Consider the following 24,270-nt stretch of genomic DNA (forward strand, 5'->3'; position numbering starts at 1 on the left):
CTTCTACTCGTGTACGTTCGTAGTGCCTGAAGCAATGCTCGACGGGCTCTCCCAATACATTGCGCATCCGCTACTGGTTTGCGCATGGGCATGGCGTGGACATTCCGTACTTGTTTTTGCAGTCGTCTAATCGACACGAGGATTGGGAGTCCGACTACCACGTGACGTGAGTGAACGTATAACCAGTTCAACGTACGCATATTCAAACTTCCTAAAGTTGTGGGTATACGCATGGCCTCCCACTCCTGAAACAATGCAGCGTACATGGCAGCAGCCTCTCCACGTTGGTTGAGCAGCCCCGTGGAAAATGCCAACTCTACGGGGAAAAATGCGTATAGTTCAGGCGTCAAGTGAACACTACGCACAATACCTTCCATCCCCTTAACGACCCCTGTGATATACACCCATCGGTATGTACACGGAGTATTTGCCGTGGCGTACTTAACTGCGGCGTCTTGGAAGCTCTTCGAATATCCAGCTTTTGCCATCCTACAGCAGTAGTTAGACTTGAATTTTGTTGAAGTTCCAACCTGGCTATAATGCATTGCTCAAGGTAATGACTTCTTGAATGCCTGCCGTCGCCGGGTAAGTCAACACCGGCCACCTTGGCCAAGTAACGACTGTCGTGTGAGCCGTCTGCACTCGCTCCCAAAAGGATGTACTCATGGGGATGACTGCACTCGAGTACAGCACTGCTCACACAAAATCTCACGGATGAATGTGGGCTAGCACTGTTGCCTGTAGCGTTTGCATCATCTCCGTCCACGGTTTCGCCGTTGAGGAGGCGGCTGATGTTCATGAGTACAATGGAAAATGACCTTCTTACTTTAGCAGCACCAATCAATATTGCGGCGATTGATTGGACAAAATGTATGCATTTATCGGATTCCTTGCAGTGACCTTTGGCGACAAAACGAATTCGATGCAGCGCTGTATAAGGTGCTGTGTACGTCATAACGGGGACACTCCTTGTGTAGTTCGAGATCGCACTGGCGGTAACAATCTCATGAACTCTACGGATGATCTAAAGCGAGATGTAAGGTGACGAACTGCAATCAAAACGCGCTCGACTGCGGTGTTTGGACGAGGGGGTGCGTTTCGATGTCGAGGCAATGGCAGCAACCCAACGACACCATGACGAATGGTTTGATGCGAACTTTATCGACCATAGACGTAGTGGTTCCTTCGGCCATTCCACTTCAGTCGCGGACACTTTTCGTGCCGTCCACGACACGTTTGAGCATGAGAATAAAGTCGCCCGCGAAGAACGCGACCCTAACTTCAACGACAACGTGGCAAGTAACGCCGACAACGTGGCAAGTAACGCCGACAACTTTGACGGAATGGATTACCAGACAGCCGACGACGACGGATTGAGCTCCGATAACATAACAGCGTACATCAGTGTGTTAACCAATTCGAGAAATTACTTCTCGCTTGTCCCCGGTAAGTGCACTCTAATTGAGATCCCCTTACGTAGCAAATAGGATACCTGTACCTACTCCCGTCGGCCAGTAACAACTTCAAGCAGTTGAAGTTTGGGGGGAAGGCTGTTCATGTGTTCTGGATCCTGCACACTTTTGCCGACATGACAACGTGCGAACTCTACTACTGCACGACATGCCGCGCCACGCGACGCTACATGTCGACACGAATGGTGTTTGCACAGGCTGCAACTTTCGAAAGCCGCAATGATTTCGAGCTACAATGTGGGGATTCGACCGAATGTATTCACGTTCGGTGAGTTTGTTATTACTACTGTATCGCATGTGAAGTTGTAATAGGTCAGTTCAGAGCCTTGTCGTCAACGAGCCAACGCCCGACGATGCTGACTTGGCAGTTATATCGCCAGGAATTCAATTCGTCCTGGATTATCACACTCATGGCGATGTGTGTGTGAGTGTGTGCTCCAAAACAGACCCGCTGGACAGAGTTGTTCTGAAGGCTGTTGGCCATGAAGTGTGGGAGTGTCAGTTGTGTGTGGTGTCCCTCAAGTGCAGACATGTAGCTGCATGGACCGAGGCGTGTGGGTCACTGGATGCAGACGATGTCGTACAATACGAACACGATTGGTGTGCACCAAATGCATTGGTGCAAAGTGAGGAGCTCGTGGTGGAAGACATCGTTCCACTTGCTACGTCCAAGATCAGCATTGACCAGGTCAAAACCAGTAGAGGTTTTCAATGCCTCGACCAGTCCGGCCATGCAATTGTGTTGCCCATCACCCCAACGTTGCCCTGAACGTGTGGTGCATCTTTCGAGGCGCCATCGAGTGTACTGTTCAAGCAAGCCACAGTGTATGGATTAACTTGCCATCGGCGCATAACAGTAATGAACTACGGTAGATCAATCTAACAATTTGATGTAGACCCAAACGCATGCGTGCAGCAACTCATCCTGCCACAAGGTATTCACCTGCAATGGATCGACTCATGGATTTCTCCGCGTGACGCATACGACCTACTTCGATGTGGATTTGTACAACTACATTCGTGTCGCGCTGCTGGAAGGGCCAACCTCCCTTCGGGGGGTGTTCAGGACCTTACAAGCAATGCGTGGCATGTCAGGAAGTGAATTTTGTAGTTGGACTGTGTTCCGACTTGGTGTCTGGAGTATATTCACCAGGTAGTGCTAACGGAATAAAATGCATGCAAGATCACATTGTACTTGTAGAACTACCTTGGACCTGCACGATGGTTTCAACTGCCCGCACTGTGGATCCATTGACACAGCTCCTGTACTGATTGGCGATGGAACGAAACTGGCCTGTCGAGCTGAATTGGCTGGGGCCCAACCAGATGAAATCAGAGTAGACCAGCACTACCAGGGCGTGGATATCTCCGATCGAGTACTCGTCCGAAGCAAAGCCATCAGGCGTCTACTGAGGACGTTTTCGGGGCGAAACGTGTCAAAGCACGACAAAAGCCCCATAAAAACCATGTCATTGGTGGAGCACACCAATTTGAAGGAGTTGCTAGTGGGCACCCTGACGGTTGCCTATTTGAGCGACTTTGTGGAGTATTTGCTTGGTACTGCTGGTGTAAGTGGGCTGTGTGATCCATTGTGGGCCGACTTTGTGTACGATTTGTCCTGCACCTCTGTGGTCCCTGGAGGACTTATACACGATCCAACAGTTCTGCGCGATGTTCTTCAAACCATGGCGGTCACCCATACTATCGGCATCGCAAATGGCGAATTCCTGAAGCTGCAGGGTCGAATGCCAGTATTATCCCAAGCCCTTCAGAAATCTCAAATGCTCGGCAACCCAAAGCACCCGTTGTGGAGGGGGCTGTCCAAACTGCTACTCCAACTGTCAGTCATGTGCGACTACATGTCACGGTTGCAGCCCCATGAAACGACCGACAGTTTAGCATCCCGTGACGCTCGAGCCTGCAATTACGACGACAAAGCTGCTTGCTTCCCTGGTGCGCCCTGCATACGTTTGCTCGGCCACTACCGAAGCGACGTATCCCGTGATAAAATATGCACGAAGAAAGCTCCTGCATCAAAGTACAAATTGCCGAGTAAAATATACTACAACAGTTCAGGACGTTTATTTACATGCTTATACTCTTATTCGTAGGAATATTTCACTTCGTCTGCCCACATTCCATTTGCCTTGGATTTGTCTTGATGTTCGACTACGAGAGTCCGTCCCACCCATTTTCGATCCTCGCTCAGCGATTAAGCCGGACCGATGGGAAGCGTGTCGTCATAATCGACAACGCCGGCAACATCCAAAACTACTGCATGCAACGAGAGCCCTGGATCTTTCGAAACATTTGGTTCCTCGTGGATCGACTGCACTATGCAAACCACATCAACTGCTCCAGGTATTGATCACATCCCTCACAGACTATTCTAAACCTAGTGAAGCGGGTACTGCATAGACAATTTCCCTTCCTACGCTAAAATATCTACCGTCTTGGCTGAAGTGTACAATTCACAACTCGCGTCAGTTGTCGTAAGCTGCGGGTACATGAGGAGAGACAACTTCATGCTGTTCATTCAACACTACTTGGCAACGTTAAATCACCGTCGAGTCAAAACGATTCAAGTGGAATGTCAAGTTCGAAGCAGCTTTAAGTCAGCCCAATGGCAAGAACTCAACGCGATGCTGTCGGAGATGCAAGGCGCCATTCAACCACCCGCGACACAGCGACCGTGCCAGCCACAACACCGTTGCAAGTTGTGTAGACTCTTCAATTAATACGCATTGCAGACCAAATTCAATGCACACCATCCGATGTCATACGCATATGTAGCCCAGATGACGTGGCACTACCTGGGGCGAGCATTCGCTTACTACACTACTACACGTCTCAACTACGTAAACGGACACCTACCATGCTATTCTCGCTCTATTCACACCAATCTTCGACCGTGGCCTAGCCAAGGTCGTGTCCAAGCGTTGTCATATGCATATATAGCCTAGATGACGTGGCACTATCTGGGGCGAGCATTCTCTCACTACACTACTACTGGAACTGTACTAACGTTAGTATTGAGTAGTACTGGTACATCGTTGTTGTTCGAGGGGCACATTGGAAATGAAGAAAAAAGCGAAGTGGTGCATGGGAATTGAACCCAAAACCTCCACGTTCAAAGTGAAGTATCTAAACCACTGCGCCAGTGGACTTATACTTACGTAAGCAACGTTACATGTACCACAACACATCATATTCAGTACCGGCCTCTTCACATCTATTTACATGTCCCACTTACTAGATAACGTTACTCGTACTATTAATACTACTAGATACTCGTACTATTAATAGAAATTAGAGAAACTTGACAGTCGCCGTAACTGTACTGTAAACAATAATACCAATATATACATATGATTTGAAGTCGAATAGGCTTCCTCCTCATTGGCCATAATTCTCTCAGGAGGCACCGTTTCATAAACACATGATTGGAAAGACACATGCCACATGTCATTACACCACTTTTTTTGGTCGGATACAAGTGAAAAATCCAGACTCAAAAATCCAGACTCATAAATTGGTTATTAGTAAAACATTATGATCTCCATCACATATGCTACGTTTCAAATGATTAGCTATCTATGGGTAACGTGAACTCTCGATGTTGGTTAATTGAGTTTGGATTATCATTTTTAAGACATTCCTCCGCGAGGGCCGACACTAGAACCACATGTTATGGAACCGCTTCGCCAATTGTAACGCGCCTGCTCGACCAGGGGCGGTGTGTAATCTTCGGTTTTTACTTCGCTCAACGCTTCATACCTCGTGCTTCGACCGATCTTCTTCGAAGTTCGGTCCTCGTCTTCGTACGCAGCCCTTGTTATCCGGATTCCCCAGGGGAGGGACGGATAAGAACTCTCGATGTTGGGTTTTCGTCTCGGTTTTTCCTCGAATTGGCCCTAATTCCCGTATAAATATGAGCTTTCTGGCAAAAGAAACTGTGGTAGTGTATAGTAATGAGGGAATTATACTCTGACTCAACTGACAGTGAAAGAGCTTTTGACTGTCGTCACGTCGTGACAAACTGACCACACTGTACAGTAGCAAGATAAAACCATCACTCCTGGTTTCGACAGCTTTCACAGACCGGCGCAGAATTGACAAATACTAGTACCATTAGTACAGTATTCATTCAGGCATATTGTGAAATTGGACACGACCATGGCGGCCACATCGTTTTGGCGGCCGAGAGCGCACACAGACAACAAGTTTGCGTACGTGACGTTCGATGAGCCGTACACTTTGGTGGAGCTCAAGTACATGGACATCCTGTGTCAGATCCTGATGAAGCCTCAGTGGTGGGTCAAGATGCAAGACGTGACCATCTTGGCCAAGTGGAAGGCCGAGTCGGCGCTGTCGGACAACGACTTTGGCTTTCTCGTGCGGGAACTCGAGTTCTACGTCAACCAGTACATGCTGACTACGAACGAACAACCGTTGCCTTCAACCGATCCCCACCCTCTTGGGATCGTGCCACTGCCAGCACACGGCGTCTTCATGACCGACCACCTCGTGGACTCGGACCTGCTTCGATCGATTCAAGCCCTGACGGCGCCGCTCGAAGCCGAAGCCCGCGCCCGCGGCGACTTCCACCCTAACTCAGACGACCAGGTGCTGGACATCGTCCATCCGTCGCTGTACTGCGCCGTGAATGGCCGCACCCGCATCACATCTTCTTCTTCTTCGCTCTCTTCAGCACCTTTGACAGGCGAGAGTGTGCTGCAGTGGCCTCTGTCCAGTGTATTTGACGTATCCAATCGATTCCAGTGGCTGCCCACGCCAGTACATGTCGACAGTTGTGGCCATGCCTCATTCCAGTCGTACATCAACAATATCCACCCAAGTGACCACTCTGACTTGTACCCTCAGCTGGCATCTCTCTTTGAGCTCATGCTGCCCATGTTTGAGACATGCTTGGGATCGGCGGACGTGCAGCCGCGGCATCGCATTGCCCATATCAACATGGATCAAGTCATGCCCACCAACAAGTCCGAGTGTGCCCGCCAAGCATTTTTTGCCCAGCGGCGTCTAGACAACCCAAACAGTGTCACAGACGGTGATGAATTCGAAGACGACGTGTGGGAGTTTGCCGAATCGTTCGACGAGGCCAACGTCCCACTGTTCCTACCGGCGTTGCCTACGGATGAGTTTGAGTTTGAGGCTCAATTTCCATCGGTGAAACTCAACAACAACACCCTGCAGGTGATTGTCAAGATTGCCTCCATCGAGTTGACTCCACACAAGTCGACGTACCCTGGCGGAAGCTGGCACGTTGAAGGCATGATCCACGAAAGCATCGCGGCGTCTGGGATACTGTACTACGACTGCGACAACGTTACGCCGTCGAAGCTGTGGTTTCGCCATGCTTTTGAACCAGACTACGAATTCGAATACGAGCAAGATGAACACACTGCCATCACTGCGGTAAACTCACCCTATATATATATATCGTTCTCTTGTCTTTTACGATGTAGATTTGTATTTTTGATACTATACGTATATGCAATGAAGATATTCTATTATATACTACGACCAGTATCTTTGACCCGATTGGTCGAAATTTTGACAAGTTTTTGGCCGATTATTTGACTATATTTGCCGACCTTTTGAAATATGCGAAAACTCGACGCATTCGAATTCACGAGTGTAATATGGATGGGTAAGTAGGTGTATGGTGTGTCCCGTGAAGGCACTGACAACACCCAAGTCGTGGGGCATATTGAAGCGTGTACGGGGCGTTGTGTGGTATTTCCCAACTATATGCAGCACCGCGTGGCGCCGTTCCAACTGGCCGACCCGACCAGACCAGGCCACCGCAAGATCATATGTTTCTTCTTAATTAACCCCCAGCACTCGATCTTATCCACGGCGAACGTGCCACCGCAGCAGGAAACCTGGATCCAGAGATCATTGGACTCGACTTTTGCAGGTACTTTGCCAGAAGAAGCTTTGGATTTGATTCGAGCGATGGTGGGAGCCACGACCCACGACCAAGCCAAGGACGTGATGACGCAACTCATGCAAGAGCGCAAAGGCAGCGACGTATTTGCCAAGTTTTTGACAGAAGAAGTGTCGCTGTGGTACGTCGTAGGTCCTCGTCGTTCGCGGTTGTACTTCGAAGTATACTGTATTGTAATGATTTCAATGGTGTATATAATGTATGGTATGTAATTGTAGTGAGCACTAACGAGACAAGGAAGAACGAAATGGTACAAGCAAGCTTGGGTTAATTGTAAACATAACGTGAAGAAATACTTCGATGCAATATATGAGTTCACTTGTTGGTGTAATTTCGACGACCAATCAAAAACAATCCATTGATCAAGTGGCCAATCATGATCTACAACATGGATTTCTCAGCGTTAGTATTAATACTAGTACAAATTAGGATCAGTCTTGATGTCAATACAAATATTATAGGTGGTTGAAATGCATGGCGAAACGTTGTCGCAGTCGTAGTACAGTATCCCAGTTGTAGAGATGCTTTCATTGGTCATGCCTTCGACATGCCAGCTCCCGCCATGTTGTTTTAGCGACCAGCAAAAGATAACAGTGGCTAGCTGCAACAAAAAATGTCAGAAAAGTCGTCTTTTTGCAACTTTTCAGAGATATTATGACAATTTTTCAAACGGCAGTTTTTTGTGTGTTTGTTTGGCTACAAAATCTGACATAATTATATAATGTGGCCACCACATCAAAATATTTTACTAATCTTTTCTCACCTCGCATGTGAAAAGGGAATTCTCTGTCAGAGTGTTATTTGACATCAAATTTTCTGTGGCCTCCAGACTCGGCCTACGACTGTTGTTTTCCAACGTATACTAGTGTCCAAGTACTACTAATACGTAGTAGTAGTATACTAGAGACAGCAGTTGTATCCAACTGTCGCATTCAATCAAACGCCCCAAACCGCCACCGTTGATGTCTGCTTTTCAGCGCATCTTCCGATGCCACGAATTACTGGACGTTATCACATCGTTCCAGCCTGGCTCGCCCCAGGACCTCCACGTTTTTCTCCCCCTTAGCTACCCCAAGATCAACTTTGGTACACCCGTTTCCCAACACGACATGTTTCTCGTCAAGCTTTCGTTTGCGTCCGTGCATGCTGCCATTAAACCATGGTATCTCATATATGGCGTGACGCGGCTCTCAAAACTCGTGACGTGTGTCCCTCAATTGATCGACCTTTTCTTCGCCGACGCAGTGTTCTTTGGTGAAGTGGCCATCGTGACGCTACTGTTACGACTCGTACAGTCGACTCCCACACCGCTACCATTGAAACGCGATGCGCTTACAGTCGCCGCCATGAACGGCCAAGTGGACATGTTTCAGCATCTGCAACAGTGGCAATACCGAAACGTTTCGACGAACGTGATGACGTGGGCTACGCACGGAGGCCACTTAGCCATGTTGCAGTACCTCCACGAACAACACGCCACTGGCGCGTCTGCACAGACTATGGATATGGCGGCGCGCAATGGACATTTGCATGTGGTGCAGTGATTAGGCGCGTTTCGCAGCGAAGGAGCGAGTGTCCGCGCCATGGACCTGGCAGCATCGCAAGGCCAGCTACGGGTGCTGGAGTGGTTGCACGCCCATCGCCGCGAAGGGTGCACGACGCTGGCCATGGATTTAGCTGCCAGGAACGGGCACCTAAACGTTTTGATCTGGCTGCACGAACATACCCAAGAAGGGTGTTCGACGGGTGCAATGAACTTGGCCGCGGGGTTTGGTCACGTGAAAGTCCTCAAGTGGCTCCACACCAATCGAAGCGAAGGGTGCACCAAGAAAGCCATACGAGCTGTCGCCAAGCACGGACATTTGAAAGTCGTGAGGTGGCTCCACCATGTTATGCACCTCAAGTGCACGTCGAAAGTGCTGGCCTTGGCGACCAGTGGCGAACACTGGGATGTGGTCGCGTTTGTGACAAGCAATCTATGGGAAAACTGCCACTATTAGGCCAGTGACACCAGAGTTACTGTAGTGTACTAAGAGTATCTACTACGTAGTACAATATATATAATGGGATGTTCTCAAACTGTACTTAGGAGGCTAGTTACATACAGTAGTATTGGTTCTCATGCATTCGTTGACAGTGAACTAATATTACATTTACATGTCATACAGTAGTCTTAACGTCCGTAACACTGCCGTATATTTGCAACCCCCAAACACCACGGATGAAAACACTGGTTTTGTGATCAACGTTGGAATCTGCTTCCGCGAGCTCCGTATACTGTACGTGTGGCGTGTTGTTCGTGGAGGTACTGCAACATGGCTAAGCGGCCTCCGTGCGTAGCCCACGTCATCACGTTTCGGTATTGCCACTGTTGCAGATGCTGAAACATGTCCACTTGGCCGTTCATGGCGGCGACTGTAAGCGCATCGCGTTTCAATGGTAGCGGTGTGGGAGTCGACTGTACGAGTCGTAACAGTAGCGTCACGATGGCCACTTCACCAAAGAACACTGCGTCGGCGAAGAAAAGGTCGATCAATTGAGGGACACACGCCACGAGTTTTGAGAGCCGCGTCACGCCATATATGAGATACCATGGTTTAATGGCAGCATGCACGGACGCAAACGAAAGCTTGACGAGAAACATGTCGTGTTGGGAAACGGGTGTGTCGAAGTAGACCGGGGAGAGGCGAACGGCGAGAAACGCGTGAAGGTCCTGGGGCAAGCCAGGCTGGAAAGACGTGATAACGTCGAGTAATTCATGGCATCGGAAAACTGACACCGACGGCGGAGGGGTCGACAGACTGGACATCGGTCGGGTGGTGTTTGACTTATGGGGGGCTGACCTTGATGGAGTTTGACAGTTGTATGAACATTCCATTCAACAGTCATATATATACAATAGCCCGGTCGCGAGTTTTGTCGTGCTGTCCACTACAAGTAGTAACATGATGTTGCGAGTTGGTGGTGACTGTTCCGTGAGTTGTAAGCGTTCCAGGAGATTTCTTTCGTGCTCGACATTATTGCACAAATCTATATAACGTTATCAACGGTGGTGCAAATTCTAGAACCCTCCCCCAATGTGCTTGCTCGCCAATGTACTAACTTAAAGTATAATTTCCTTCAATAAAAGCGCGCGTGAATACCCCAGAAGTGACGCTACCAGCCCAAGTATATCCCCCAAAGCACGATTTCCCCCCGACAAGCCCACAAATCTGCATCGTATCAAACAGTACGATCTTGCAGCCACCCCCCCGACCGCCCGCAAGAATTGGATCCAATTGGTTGCGTCAAACGCGACTGTCGGTTTTACCTCTTGAATTATCCCCCAGCGTGGAGCGCACTGCACGACAGGGGCGGGTCGCCGTCGTTTCGAGGGCTGTAGAACACAGTGGGAAACCTGGCGTAGGCTTCTTTGGCAGGTTCTTACAACCAATTGAAGCGAGGCACCGCCACATTCGCGTTCGAATCCCCTAGCACCAGAACCGACGGAATGGATTGGAGTGTTTGCATTGAGCGTTTATAGCTGGCGTCGCTTAGTTCTTCCTCGTAGCCTTCAAATCACACCAGGGGGTGCCTGTTGTTCATGGCTGCGTTTACGGTTGCCCCTGGCAAGGGGAGTTGCTCCAGTTGGGTATGTCATCATTAGCATTTCCCAACCGTAACAGTGTGCAGTAGTGGGGTATACTACTATCTTAGGTATGTTAAAACGTAGCTGAAACGTTATACACGATCAAAGGACCCTGCTGCAGTGATCCGAGAGAGGAGACCAACGACTTGCTTGACCTTGGGACGCCGAAGCTTATTTTTCCACGAGGTAGAACGTGGCGAAGCTGAACCGAAAGGATGACAGCACCATCGAATACGCTGCATGTACGCCCGTCGAAGGTCTGGACTTGGGGGATAATGCAGTTTAGCAACACAACCAACCAATATGAGGGACCAAGGCCACACGATCAGAGCACTACAGATTCGACCAACCAAGACCAGCAGCCAAGCATAACAGTTGAAGACAACTGATTTTGGTCCAGCAAGAATCAACGTTAGGGATTCCACGCGTGCTTTTTGGGGTATTTACTCGTGTCGCGTATTTTGAACAATTTTTGGGGGGTTAACGCGTGCTTGGGGTTTTCACGCTTGCTGGAGTATTTGTGCGTGCTTTTATCAACCGACTAACATGAAAGTCGTGTTGCTGATCCGGAGCATGATTATTATGACAATGCATGTATCATGCGTAATACTGCAGCACTAGCTAGTATCACAGGCATGACATACTCTATCAAGATCAATACAGGACTAATTCCAGTCATTCTTCGACTGGTACCTCCACCGAGAGATGTACTCAGAGGTGGAACCAGCCTCGTTCACGCAGACATGGACTCGCCTCCCCACTGGCGTGCTACACGACATACAGCGCAAGAACGTAGCTGAGGTAGTTGCAGATCTGCTTCCAACTGCCCTAGAACAATACCCGCTGCCGACCCGACACTCCGGCCACCGCGACTTCCCCCGGACCCCAGGATACCACCTCCAGCGGTTTAAGCAACTACTACTAGTAGTTGCTTACTAGTACTCTAATAGTAGGAGAATTTACAGTTAGTGCCATCATCCGGATGATGCGTGTCAATACTAAAACGCACCTATTGTTGGTACGTTTTATTATTCCTTGTCGGCACGTTTTATTAAAACTACAAATATAAACCAATTTTTATCCGGATCTCTGTTGTGGCGAAGGAGTTTCAAGCAGACGACAGCAGCGGCGATTGTCGTGATGTTTGCGCTCTCATCTCGAAGCAAGGGTACGTCCATCAATCTCCACCTCCCTCTCATGTACATGTGTAGCTCTCCAGCGAGAAACCCCCATCAAAGATATAGGTACGCCCGTGCTCATGCATGGTTGTTGCGACCGCCGCCCATCGTAGACGAGCGCACGTTCGTGCAAGTGGACGTGTACTTCCAGGAGCGTTCCCTTGGTGTGCAGTTCACACCCGTTCCTAGCGACGTCGTGGCGCCGTTCCATCTGCATGCTCAAGTCGCCGACGTTCACCGAGTAAGGCATATCCAACACTCAACACACACGAGATCCCTTCCCATGTTTATCGGTACATATGTAGCTTCCAAATGGAGAGCGCAGTCCCATCGACATGGCCAACCTGCGAGCGCCAACTCCATCTCGGTATATCATGCAATATGTCCATGCCTTCTTAGGTGTGTATTAGGCGCGTGAGTCGTGGCATGCGTCTGAGTTGGATAAACTCGACTCCTCTGACCCACGTCGCTTTCTCCAGCGTCATCTCCATGCTCTCGTCAGCGCGTCGGCCTCTTGTCTTGCGCTTTGAAGACTGTCATCAACCAAGAGGGTTGTCGGCATCGCCGCCACCACCACCACCACCACTTGCCCTACCGGTACAAAGAACTATATATATATACTCTCCATCCAACCAGTATCACATGTGACACTGTCACCTCTCTTTATCCCATTATATGTGACACTGTTATCACGTAGATCATGCCCAGCCTTCCACCACCCACGACGCCTCTTCCACCTCACTCCCTTTCTTGGATTACTCCATATATTGCAATGGTTGGCGTCATCTTTCCCCCAGGACGTCTGGGTCTGCACCTGGCGCCAATATGTGACGACGTTATATCACGTTGTCACAGCCTATCGACTCGAATTGCGGCGCTCGTTCCCGTACGTGTGTCCTTTTGTACTGACTTTTGTATGTCCAATCATCGTGTCACACTAATTTCAGTCACACACGAATAATGCGGTGATTGGTCCAAGTGTGGATGATGTGATTTGATGATTGGCTACTTGATTATTCGTGTTGTGGGTTTGATTGGTCGATATGTTGATGGAGATCGTCGAATTTCGAATCCTAGAGTAATAATATATCGAATAATATCGTAATATATTCTTAGATGTTAATATTACTATCAATAGCATCCCCTGGGCGTCCCGACACTCGCCAGTCGGTACAACGCTGTCGCATATGACCAAGGCCACATGCGCTTAACCCCAGGCCTCGCCATCGCCGCCATCAATTTCCACTCTGTCGCAGGACTCTGTCATTCCGACGTTGTCGATCGGATTCGACGGCTCGTACGACCGACGACTTTGCACTTTTGCGACCTCTCCAAAGGAATTTCTCATGACGTGGCAGCATCAGAAACGTCGAGTTTGCCGGTGAGAATTCCGTGGAACGCTACACCTACCCAACAACTCACCACTTTGGAACAACCACCCGACCACACGTCTATGGCCACTAGTACTAGTAGTACTAGTAGTACTAGTAGTAGTAGTATTACTACTAGTACAAAGTTGGTTGTGGGAGCTACAACTGCCGTAGCTCCATGTGGCAGTTCATTATATATGGGTAGCCATGTATTAGCAATGGCACGTGTCCACCCAACACCCCCACGATCTGTGAGACACGCACCAAATGTCCCGAATCGGTCCGTGTATTCGTGGATATGGAGCACCCAAGTCGAGTTTTGTGAGATATTGTATGGCATGAAAACCCAAGAATACACGGGCTCGGACTTTGCAGAATTCCACGTCGAACTTGATGCCATCCCCCCTGTACGTATAGTAGTATTACTACTAGTAGTACTAGTGGCTGTAGATTGGCTAGTACTACGACACACTGCAAACAAACTGACAGAGTGGTATCGGACACAGGATGGCGCTTTGGCCAAGTGGAATGCCAACGCTCCCACGTACGTACCTCAGTCATTGGATATATATATATATATATATATATATATATTTGTAGGTTGGAGGTGGTGGCAACCATGCGACTGGTTTGTATTGGTAACCAAGGCCTGCAACATAAATCCTATGACCAAGTGCTCGCGTTGCTACGATCAGCCAGTCGCCCTGTATCTATAACGTTTGCCGACACGAGCAAAAGCACTGTGGAAGACAAGGTCTTATATATATATATATATATATATATATATATATATATATATTTATATTTATATTGTCAACCCAGGGCTTGTGTATATTTGGACAATGCAACGATACTACGTTCACACGAATCAAAAAAGTTCACATATATCAAATGTCATGCATGCGTATAGGAATACGAAGCGTATATGGAAAGCGTGAAACCGGTTGCTGCCACGTCATCATGGTGGGGTACCAGTGCAGGTCGGTGAAAGAATATCATTGAAATATCAGAAAAAAATCAGCTCTTTTCGCAACTTTTCAGAAATATTCATGACAATGATGCTTTGGTTCGCTACCAAACCTGATATATATATATATATATTGGCAGAATATGCCGAATTTTGTTATTGTGTTCTGACAGAAGTAATAGTTTCAACTGCAACTGCCCAATGTATTACCTACATGGTATTCCAGCAATCGTTCCCATTCCATCATAGGAGTCCCATATTAAAAATACTTTGTAATATATTATTTTCTGTCAGACTATTATTTGATATATAATTATTTCACTGGCATCCAGACTCGGCCTAAATGAAGATAATATATATATTTGTAGCAGCGCTGGTCCGCCCAGTACAATATTTGGTCCCCATTTCCATATCATTTAACGATGGTCCACTTGGATTGGAAACGCAAGATGTTTCGGAAACAAGGAGCAACGTTCCGTTATATGTCCAAGTACATGCAATCGTGCAGGTACTATATAGTATGACTCTAGAACTACTAGTACTACTACTATTAGTACTAGTACTACTATTGAATATCATGTTTAATATAGATCCTCGAGTCTGGCGAGTTTGGTCCAGTGTCGCGGTATAATTGGTCCCACCCTGCCGCCTTGTACGACCTATTTTGCTATATTTCGGTTTCCATGTTCTTGTATCGAATCAATCATCAATCATTCCATTCATTATGTTTCCATGAATATGTATGTAGACGACTCCACCCCGGCATGCGAATCTACCAAGTGAATGCCAAAGTGATGTGGCAATGTTCTTATAACGAGGTGCTCGACGCCATCCGCCACGCCCACCGGCCCGTGGTCGTCGTGTTTGTCAACATCGACGGCCCAACCTGCTGTGACTCGATACAAGAGCTCAAAGACACCTCGATACAAGAACTCAAAGACCACTCGATACTAGAACATCAGCAATTGTATCGTCGGCACATGTACCAACTGGATGCTATCGACACCCTAGAGGCTGCCCAGGACATGAGGAGGTTGTACTGGGTGCAGCAGATTCGCCATCTCAACCAATTCCAAGCGCTGGTGGCTGCCAAAGTGCTCCGAATGAACCGGATACTGGCGGATCTAGCCAATCACAGTGTTGCATGGCATCACCGTATCGCAGATTTGAACCACGACAGACAACGGTACCAGAGTCTCCTCGATGCCTTGGCTGCGCAAGCCCAAGGCCAGATGGACAATCCATTGTTGATTCGAGCCAACCGATTGGACGAACGGGCGACGAGTAAGAAGAAATGGAGGATTTATAGCCAATCAAATTGTGATGTAGTGGGTCGACTATATTTATCTTTTTTATTTATCCTTTTCGTGTATATATACATTTAGAACTACACGACCGCGTGAGAAAACTAGAGGCGGACCACAAAAAGTTAAAAGTTCGCCATAAAGGATTGACCAATCAGCGTCAAGAACTGGAGGCGATGCTGCCCAATGAGGACGAAGAGGAGAAAGTTTCACAAGCACGAAAGACAGCGGCTAAGCTGTTTGATGTGGATATATTGTTGCCATTGCAAGATCAATTGGCGTACGAAATAATATATATATGAGAAATAGCAAATATATTACATATATATTATATGTAGGTTGTTCAAGCGACATTTCAAAGATGTGCAGAAGGAATACCAGCAAGAAGACCGCCGGCGTCAACTCGTGCAGCGCGAAGTCGCGTACATGCGACAACATGTGAAATCGCTCGTCAAAGCCGAAAAAAAGATGAAAAAAACAGCCAAACTAAAACCTTCCAAAACTGATACTCGCATTTCGACCCTACGCGAGAAATTGGTACCGTGTTTTATATCGACAGTTTTATTCGAGTTTTATATGTATTAATATCGACAGTTTTTTTCGAGTTTTATATGTATTGAAGTCAAGTAGTCACTGCCTTGAACTGGCATTCTTCTTCGATGTAAAGACAGTTTTATATGTATTTACTCAACTGTAAAGATGTCAGCACTGCAATGTGCAATGTGTACAGTCGTATATTATCCACAGTTATATTTTATATGCATTGACACTGTAAAAAAGTTGTAGTCACTGCCTTAGAATATAAGTCAGTCCTCATGCCCTGTACTTTATTTCTTGAATTTGATTGGTTGTTCATTTAGAAATCCATCAACGACCAACTGGCCGCAGCGGCCGACAGCGGAGATAACGAGCATGCTGCCAAGCTATCCAAGCGCCGTAAGCACCTGACAAAGGAGCTCCGAGCAGCCCTATACGACCAAGACAAGAAAAATACTTTAAAAGTGCCTTCGAAAGGGTTTTATAAGACCAATAACGTCATCGCAGAAATGAATCATCCACAGCCCACGACCCCAACAACCAAAGCCCGACCACTGGCTTATTTCTTTATTGACGGTACCAACTCTATACATAAATCCATATAAATACATTAGGATAGAATATATGTATGTACATTAGGATAGAATGTTCGAATAATCCGTTTATTTGGCCTGGTGCGCTGATTCGCCAAATATATCCGTCGATCGATTGTTTGCACGGAATGAATTCTATATGTAATATTTGGCTAGTGTCACACGATTTCAAGTCACACACTAATTTGGTGTTGAAGTGGTTGAAGAGGGAAATTAGTGGGTTTTGATTGGTCGATATATCGATTGTCTGCCGATGTGGTCGTTGATTGAATATCAAGAATTTACAATATTTGGAATCACACTACTTTACACACTGGTGATGGTTTCCTGAAATCTGATTGGCTAAAAGTCCTGCTATACATTTATTTGGTTGGATATATTCCTTCTCCATGTCTTTGGTCCAGTTTCGAGTAAAAACATGTATATTACTATATATGTACTGAAGAATGTGATAAATCGTGTAATGTCCATGTATTTATGTACGTACACAGGAACTCTCGATAAGCACCCGACCATTTCGAACGAAACAGATATATTTACCAGTGGGTGGAAACACTTCAAGAAGGCGTACCCTCGATACTGCACTATCACTACCCACGGATCCCTAGCTTATTTCAGGCAGCCAGGGGATGCCCACGCTCGCGGCGAGCTGAACCTGGCCGACCGGTCGTTGGAAATTGCAGTGTACGTCCAGATATATATATATGGTTATATATATGTATATATAATATGGTGGATAGCCACGGCTGCGAGTTTACATTGTGCACAAACACGGAAAGCACGAAATTCCACGCGAAATCGACCCGCGACTGTCGAAAATGGGTCGACGCCATCCAAGCTGCCAATGCTCACTTTACCAAAACCCATAAGTCTATGACTAAAACATAACAAAAAGTACACTGTTCAAACCATGTGGTGGCAGTCCTAGGTATTCTTCTGGCCTACATTTGAAGTAGGATGTTTCAAATAGAGTAAAATACCGTTTATCTTTCAAATGTACAGTCAGTATAAAGCCACCCGAACGGTGTTTTTAGTTCTATTTCAATTCGAAGTTCCGGATATACAATCGAAACTCTTGCATTATCCGGACGGTTTGTACCTAGTTTGAGGACGTAATTTCTAAAAAGTACGGATAGTGTCGAAATAGCAACCGAGGTTAGAATTTACCGTTGGAGATGCTCGTATTCACAGTTAGCAGTAATATATACTTTCAAAATTAATAAGGGCGGTTCTTAAATCGCCCCGATCCGAATGTCCGCGAAATGACCCCAATGACAAAAAGTGGGATTTCTCTCAAAAACAATCGCTACTAATCACCCTATTATGACGCAGTTTCCTGAGCTGAGTCAATGGACGACGATCCAATCTTGCAGCATTAACACCTGAGCGCGTAGGCCTCGTATGCGAGTTTCTTCGTTTCCCCAACACACATGCACACCTATGTACAGTACACACAAACTTCTCAAGTACACCAACTGGACGCCTGCGCTACCGCAACGTGCGGCTACACGTCGTCGCACTGCCCAGGCAGTTGTGGAAAACTGACAGTGAGTTGGACGTCCATTTTCTGCCCAAATCTTCGAAATTCTAACCAATGAAATCATCGCGGCTATTTGTTGTCGATTTTCACAATGGCTCACAATTGGCAAGTTTAACCGGAAAACACAATATATACTTTCAAAATTAATAAGGGCGAGTCTGGATGCCACGTAAAATGGCCGTTTTTTCCAAGAAAAGAAATATCCATTTTCCGAGATTTTGTGCGTCTGGATGCCTCCAAACTTCAAAACAATATGGTATATAATTTTCTTCAGAATTGTTTGGTGTTTTATGGCATAAAAACACGGACCGATATTTGGTCCAACTTTCAATCGGAAATCGAATAATATTTCCAAACTTGAACTACGACGTATTTAACACAGCTCGTAGATATTTCGTTTCTCCATGTTTTTTCATGGGATATGCAAAACTTTGGGAAATTTTTGCAGACTGTGTGTGGATATAAATTTATAGGGTGTGTGTGCATCTAAACACGATCAAAGTAAACAAATACAAGGCAAACAATCATGCAAAGTACCCAGACCCGTAGGATTAAATAAACGTTTTAAAATGATGCTTTGAAACGTATGTACTTGGCCTAGTTGTTTAACGTAATGACGAACGCTGATTGGTCCTAGTTGTTTAACGTAATGACGAACGCTGATTGGTCCTAGTTGTTTAACGTAATGACGAACGCTGATTGGTCCTAGTTGTTCAACGTAATGACGAGCGCTGATTGGCCCGTGCGTCGTGCGATCATCTGCGACACCGTAACACCATTCGAAATGAATGGGTTTGTTCGCTAGTCCACACTGGCACGTTCCGGCTCTTTAACCACATGGCCATGCGACGATGGTCGTGTTCCAGCGCCCAAAACATGGCTCGCCCCGTGCACATTTCGCTGCGATTTGCACATAACCATTGGACGACCTCCAGAAACCCATTCTCGACGGCGCCGTCCATGGCGTCGGTCGTACAACCCTCACATCGATGGGCATGTAAATATGTCACCACTGACAAATGGCCATACGTTGCTGCCATGTCCATGGCACGGGTTGTGCATCCTTCCGATCTTGTGGTCGAGAGAAAGTGGACGACCTCTAAAAACCCATATCGCGCCGCCCCGGTCATGGCTTGGGTCGTACAGCCTTCACTTCGATACGTGTGGAGGAATTGGACGACCTCCAGAAACCCATGGGTCGCGGCCCCGTCCATGGCCTGGGTCGTACAACCCTCCTCTCGATTTACATGGAGCCACTGCACCACATCCAGATGGCCATTTGCTGCGGCCACGTCCATTGCCTTCGTTGTGCACCCATAGTCGCTTGGATTTGCATGCAACCATTGCACAACTTTCAAATGTCCATTGCCAGCAGCTCCATCCATTGCGTGGATCGTACCGCCTTCCGTGCGGTGCTCCAACAACCACGCCACGACCTCCAAATGGCCATTTGCGGCCGCGCCATCCACGGCTGAGGTCGTACAACCTTCTGACCGATGTTCATGCAGGAATTGTACGACCTCCAAAAACCCATGCGCGGCGGCTTGGTTGATGGCGTTAACAGTCCCGCCTTCAGTCCTTGTTGAATGCAGCCATTCCACCACGTCCAGATGGCCATTTTTCGCAGCATCGTCCAATGCCACGGTCGTACAACCCTCGATTCGATTTACATGGAGCCATTCCACCATATCCAGATGTCCTCGACTGGCCGCCAGGTCCATCGCAGCAGTGGTACTCCCGTCTCGGCGATTTTCATGCAGAAACAGCACCACGTCCAAGTGATTGTTGGCTGCCGCCCCCACCAACGCCAGTTCGGACGCGCCGTCCAATCGATTCTCCACCAGCCACTGAATCACTTCCAAATGGCCACGTTGCGCCGCGGCGTCGATGGCCTTGGACGTGCCGCGACACCCGACGTGATTGAGAAACGGGAGAAGGCGCAGCTGGTTGTTGAACGCGGCGAGGTCGACGTGCGGGTAATGGGTCATGAAGAACAGTCCTTTGTCGAAGAGGTACCGAATGACGTCGATAAGTCCAAAGTACACGCTGTGGAGAAGCACGATGTGATGCATGCATCGATGTGTGTGGAACAGCAGGTCAAGCCTCGTGATGCCGTGCGTCGCGTACCACGGCGCCAGCACGCGATTGATCGCGAGAAAGTCTTCGTGGACGTCTGGCTCGGTGTGTTTGTCGGCGCTGGGCAGTCGAGGGACTTGCAGACGACTGAAACGAACCATGTCGCTGGGTATGCCGTCCTGGAACTCCACGATTCCTCGAAGGAGCTCCGCACACCGGATGACTTCTAGTGCCGGAGAGCGCGGTAGGTTGGAGGGACCGTCAACGCTGATGCTAAGAGAGATCATTGACGATGGCACATCTGAAAGAGGTGGCGCCGGCTCGGAGGGTGCAGTTGGCGGCGGGGCTGGTGTCGGCGTCGACTGCAAGCTCCCCATGTTCTCAAATCATGATACCCGTATTTGAGAATTTATGGACGAAAATACGATTATAGAGGCTTCGATTTGATCGTGTTTTAGCCAATCATAACCCTTGACTTTAAGTGAATACCTCTCTAATATTATTCCTACATGTATTAAAATACATACTTCAAGTATTATTCATATTACTATTAATACTACGTGTACATACATATATTTCTGTCGTTCGTTTGAAATTATGTCATATATCAGTTTTTACTCACAGTGCAACACTGTGATTGGTCCAGATATTGCCATTTTACCCAAAATTTGGACTTTAAGATCGTACCACACTAATTTCATCCATACACTAATTCGGTGTTGAATTGTCGAAGAGTGGATTTGATTGGCCACTTGATAAGTGTTCTGGGTTTTGATTGGTCGATGGATTGTCTGCCGATTTGGTCCCTTGATCAAAACAGTTCTACTGTTGTTTTGACCCGAAATACTGTTGTGAATGAGTGAATTACAGTATCCCATCCCTACTCGTTTTCACCCTTAGGGCATCCCCAATGGTGCGACGGTAAACGCTATTTTACCGTTTTTGGGGTCAAGTATGCAGTTTGGGCAACCCCAACGGTGCGACGGAATCTACCGGAAACGGCATATTTTTACCTGGAGACGGCAAATTGGCCATTTTTACCGTTTTGTGACCACCGACGGCAAAATACCGGAGCCAATCATAAACTACAATTCATCATATTTCCACCAATAAAACGCATGTATTTGAGCACGGTCATTTCCATACAAGTACTGACACTTTCTCTCAACGGGCGGGGTGCGAACTTCACCACTGACGAGGACTGCCAGCTTGATTGTTCGTGGTTGAACATATCCCAAGATGAGTCTAAGGAGAGCGGGCAAAAGGCCGAGCAGTTTTGATCCCGCGTGGGGGCGAACTATTGCACCTCTTGCGAGCAGACTGCCATCGCACAGTACGACCCTTAGCTACCCAGTGGAGCAACATACTGGAATAATGCAACAAGTTTGTTGGGTGTTCAGCATGGTCTCGTTTAGCGTACGCTCTTGACCCCGGTGTTTGGCGTGGTCGGTTACTCGTCGTCGTCATTCCATGCCTCGATGGAATTGTACAACGAAGCCTCCATATCCGGAAGTGACAGTTATGCGGATTTTATACCGTTTTACCGTTGGGGTTGCCCAAACTGCATACTTGACCCCAAAAACGGTAAAATAGCGTTTACCGTCGCACCATTGGGGATGCCCTTAGCCCTGTAACGTGGGGTTCTGTCCTACCCCCGTTGAGTACATACGATACACCAATCAATATGCATTCCACCTCGTTCTCGCTCCCGAAGGTCATTCGCAAAAAGAGTTTGCGAATAAGGTAGAATGAAAAATATGACGATGTGATTGGCTCTACCCCATTCTGAGTTTTAGTCGGAACAGGTTCTTAGCAATCGCAAACTACCCGAAATGCACTTCACTCCTTGTAAGAGGTGAGGTGGTCCGAGCATACAAAGTTCTTTATAAACACTTCAATTGCAGTGATTTCTGAGAAAAACAACTGAGACTGAGGGAATTGTACCCCATTCCCATGGAGAAGTGTCCATTCCCATGGAGAAGTGTAGAAGAAACCAATACTTCGTAAGTCGAATACCTCCTATTATTAATAATTGTGGTCTCGGGGTACCTTACACACCGAATAAATAAAAATTCGACCGATAAGCGTGAGTAAAAATATACTACAGTACCGGTAAGCTTAGTATATTGTCCGGAGACAATCAATAAGTACAGTCATATACTGTGTAATCCAATAGTATATTCAATATACCTAGTAATAGGGAGTAGAAATATGGATACTAGTAATATATTGTGCTTTTCACCTTTTTTTGGCTAATCCAGGACTAACAGTAAAACCATGCTTTAATAAAAATTCGTCGTAAATTACGGCACCCATCCATGGTTTTACGGATGCAAGTGAAGTTATTTTACGGTTCAGCGTTGAATTCTTACTATTCGTGATGCTTTGATTGGCTAAGAATTGGTGGAGGTGCTCGGTTTTATCTTATACAATGATCAGCATCGACATGCGTTGGAGATGTGTTGTGCTTGTCCAAGTATACGGCATTGACGTTGACATCGTTCGCGTCCTACTCGGGCTGTCACGGCGTAGCGTAACCAGATTCAACACGATGTTTACATCTACTGGTAACATGACCCAGATCAAGTCGCGCTCGACAGGGTCACGCTGGCCGGCGGAGGTCAATGCCTGGGTGAACGAGTACGCAACAGTTCACCCTTGTTTCTACCTTGAACAGCTTAAAGACGCTCTGCGACACCAATTCCCGACGCTCAAGAATGTATCTGCGGCAACGATATGTAGAGCACTCATTCATGACTTAGGTTTGACGCGAAAAGGTATTAAATGTTCGAATATATTTCCAGTATTTATTCTTTGTATATTAGTCTTAGAACGACGAGCGCGTGAGGCTGCAGATTTCGAGTTGCGTGATTACTATCGGCGACTGAGCCCGTACTCCTCAACCAGCTCGTGTTTGTCGACGAGACTTCCAAGGACGGATGCGATTCGATTCGCAAGTACGCTTGGTCGAAGCGCAACAAGAAGGCAATTGTAAAGTTGCCATTTTCTCGTGACTAGCAGGTGTCAGCGGTTGCGGCATTTACGACGTCCGGATTTTTAGCGTGGGATTATGTGGACGGTATAATATTTGCCTTTTTTTGTCCTTTTTGTTATTTATTTGCATAATTTAGGAACACTTGATCGTGCTACGTTTCATGACGTCATGGTCAAAAATATTCTGCCGTATTTGAACCCGTGGCCGCTGCCGCGTTCAATTTTGGTTTTGGACAACGCAAAAATCCACATGTACAAGGAGCTCCAAGATGCTGTTCATAGTCGTGGAGCATTGCTATTTTTTCTGCCACCATATTCTCCGCAGCTAAATCCTATTGAGGTGGGATTTAGTTTGCTGAAGCGCTGGATTGACAAGTATCCCATGGCATTTCGATTCAATATCTGTACGTAGACGTGGCGTTAGTAGAATGCACAAAAAAAGTGAGCGCATAGGATACAATTTGTATCGCCATTGCGGATATGATTCTACAGCGCTATACCAAGAAACTTTTCTAATGTAAAATTGTTCGAATTGTTTTGCAAATTGATTGACATTACTAGAGATTAATGTGATCAATGTCATCCATGTTGACACTTGGACCGACAACTTCCCCCACAAATGGTTCGCGATAGGATG

The 24,270-nt window shown here is 47.2% G+C and overlaps 8 protein-coding genes across 12 annotated transcripts in view; 6 read left to right on the plus strand and 2 right to left on the minus strand.

Annotated features, from left to right (window-relative positions):
* The window catches only part of H257_17647 (hypothetical protein), a gene marked incomplete at both ends in the record, with an annotated part of 998 nt that extends 828 nt beyond the window's left edge, over positions 1-170 (plus strand). The window contains one exon of the mRNA XM_009846510.1: positions 24-170. Coding sequence (XP_009844812.1) covers positions 24-170 — 147 coding nt within the window. The remainder of the gene's footprint in view (positions 1-23) is intronic.
* Positions 171-1,112: 942 nt separating this feature from the next.
* On the plus strand, positions 1,113-3,840 carry H257_17648 (hypothetical protein; the record flags this gene model as incomplete). Its single annotated transcript, XM_009846511.1, has 4 exons — positions 1,113-1,446; positions 2,009-2,231; positions 2,674-3,466; positions 3,649-3,840. 4 exons carry the CDS (start codon positions 1,113-1,115, stop codon positions 3,838-3,840), a joined length of 1,542 nt encoding a protein of 513 aa, XP_009844813.1.
* Positions 3,841-5,563: 1,723 nt separating this feature from the next.
* H257_17649 lies at positions 5,564-7,756 on the plus strand. Of its 2 annotated transcripts, XM_009846512.1 has the most exons (3): positions 5,564-6,911; positions 7,155-7,567; positions 7,665-7,756. In XM_009846512.1, exons 1-3 carry the CDS (start codon positions 5,649-5,651, stop codon positions 7,672-7,674), a joined length of 1,686 nt encoding a protein of 561 aa, XP_009844814.1. In that variant the 5' UTR covers positions 5,564-5,648; the 3' UTR covers positions 7,675-7,756. The 2 variants fall into 2 exon arrangements, with proteins under 2 accessions (XP_009844814.1, XP_009844815.1); XM_009846513.1 differs by having other exon boundaries at positions 5,564-7,567.
* A 652-nt stretch (positions 7,757-8,408) lies between these two features.
* Positions 8,409-8,990, plus strand: H257_17650 (hypothetical protein; the record flags this gene model as incomplete). Its single annotated transcript, XM_009846514.1, has 1 exon — positions 8,409-8,990. The coding sequence occupies one exon, from the start codon at positions 8,409-8,411 to the stop codon at positions 8,988-8,990; it is 582 nt and encodes a 193-aa protein (XP_009844816.1).
* A 39-nt stretch (positions 8,991-9,029) lies between these two features.
* Positions 9,030-9,446, plus strand: H257_17651 (hypothetical protein; the record flags this gene model as incomplete). The annotated part of the gene is made up of 1 exon (XM_009846515.1): positions 9,030-9,446. One exon carries the CDS (start codon positions 9,030-9,032, stop codon positions 9,444-9,446), a length of 417 nt encoding a protein of 138 aa, XP_009844817.1.
* Positions 9,447-9,688: 242 nt separating this feature from the next.
* H257_17652 (hypothetical protein) lies at positions 9,689-10,255 on the minus strand (the record flags this gene model as incomplete). The annotated part of the gene is made up of 1 exon (XM_009846516.1): positions 9,689-10,255. One exon carries the CDS (start codon positions 10,253-10,255, stop codon positions 9,689-9,691), a length of 567 nt encoding a protein of 188 aa, XP_009844818.1.
* A 1,921-nt stretch (positions 10,256-12,176) lies between these two features.
* H257_17653 (hypothetical protein) lies at positions 12,177-17,949 on the plus strand. Of its 4 annotated transcripts, none has more exons than XM_009846517.1 (18): positions 12,177-12,242; positions 12,286-12,318; positions 12,366-12,493; positions 12,558-12,619; positions 12,663-12,849; positions 12,950-13,138; positions 13,391-14,029; positions 14,129-14,166; positions 14,223-14,376; positions 14,533-14,602; positions 14,958-15,097; positions 15,180-15,241; positions 15,338-15,873; positions 15,975-16,173; positions 16,232-16,430; positions 16,754-17,006; positions 17,515-17,707; positions 17,764-17,949. In XM_009846517.1, the coding sequence occupies exons 1-18, from the start codon at positions 12,215-12,217 to the stop codon at positions 17,909-17,911; spliced, it is 3,258 nt and encodes a 1,085-aa protein (XP_009844819.1). In that variant the 5' UTR covers positions 12,177-12,214; the 3' UTR covers positions 17,912-17,949. The 4 variants fall into 4 exon arrangements, with proteins under 4 accessions (XP_009844819.1, XP_009844820.1, XP_009844821.1 ...); XM_009846518.1 differs by having other exon boundaries at positions 14,961-15,097; positions 17,764-17,932; XM_009846519.1 differs by lacking the exons at positions 17,515-17,707; positions 17,764-17,949 and having other exon boundaries at positions 16,754-17,240.
* A 1,204-nt stretch (positions 17,950-19,153) lies between these two features.
* H257_17654 (hypothetical protein) lies at positions 19,154-21,030 on the minus strand. Its single transcript, XM_009846521.1, has one exon. It carries the CDS (start codon positions 21,014-21,016, stop codon positions 19,319-19,321), a length of 1,698 nt encoding a protein of 565 aa, XP_009844823.1. The 5' UTR covers positions 21,017-21,030; the 3' UTR covers positions 19,154-19,318.
* Between the last annotated feature and the right edge of the window lie 3,240 nt (positions 21,031-24,270).

The sequence above is a fragment of the Aphanomyces astaci genome (assembly GCF_000520075.1).
Source record: "Aphanomyces astaci strain APO3 unplaced genomic scaffold supercont1.113, whole genome shotgun sequence".
Classification (NCBI taxonomy): domain Eukaryota; phylum Oomycota; class Saprolegniomycetes; order Saprolegniales; family Verrucalvaceae; genus Aphanomyces; species Aphanomyces astaci.

Coding starts and splice junctions, on each gene's coding strand:
- H257_17649 (XM_009846512.1), top strand. CDS start 5,649: ATGGCGGCCACATCGTTTTGGCGGCCGAGAGCGCACACAGACAACAAG. Junction 6,912..7,154: donor AACACACTGCCATCACTGCG/GTAAACTCACCC, acceptor ATGGGTAAGTAG/GTGTATGGTGTGTCCCGTGA.
- H257_17653 (XM_009846517.1), top strand. CDS start 12,215: ATGTTTGCGCTCTCATCTCGAAGCAAGG. Junction 12,243..12,285: donor GCTCTCATCTCGAAGCAAGG/GTACGTCCATCA, acceptor GTACATGTGTAG/CTCTCCAGCGAGAAACCCCC. Junction 16,174..16,231: donor CCATTGCAAGATCAATTGGC/GTACGAAATAAT, acceptor TATTATATGTAG/GTTGTTCAAGCGACATTTCA.
- H257_17654 (XM_009846521.1), bottom strand. CDS start 21,016: ATGGGGAGCTTGCAGTCGACGCCGACACCAGCCCCGCCGCCAACTGCA.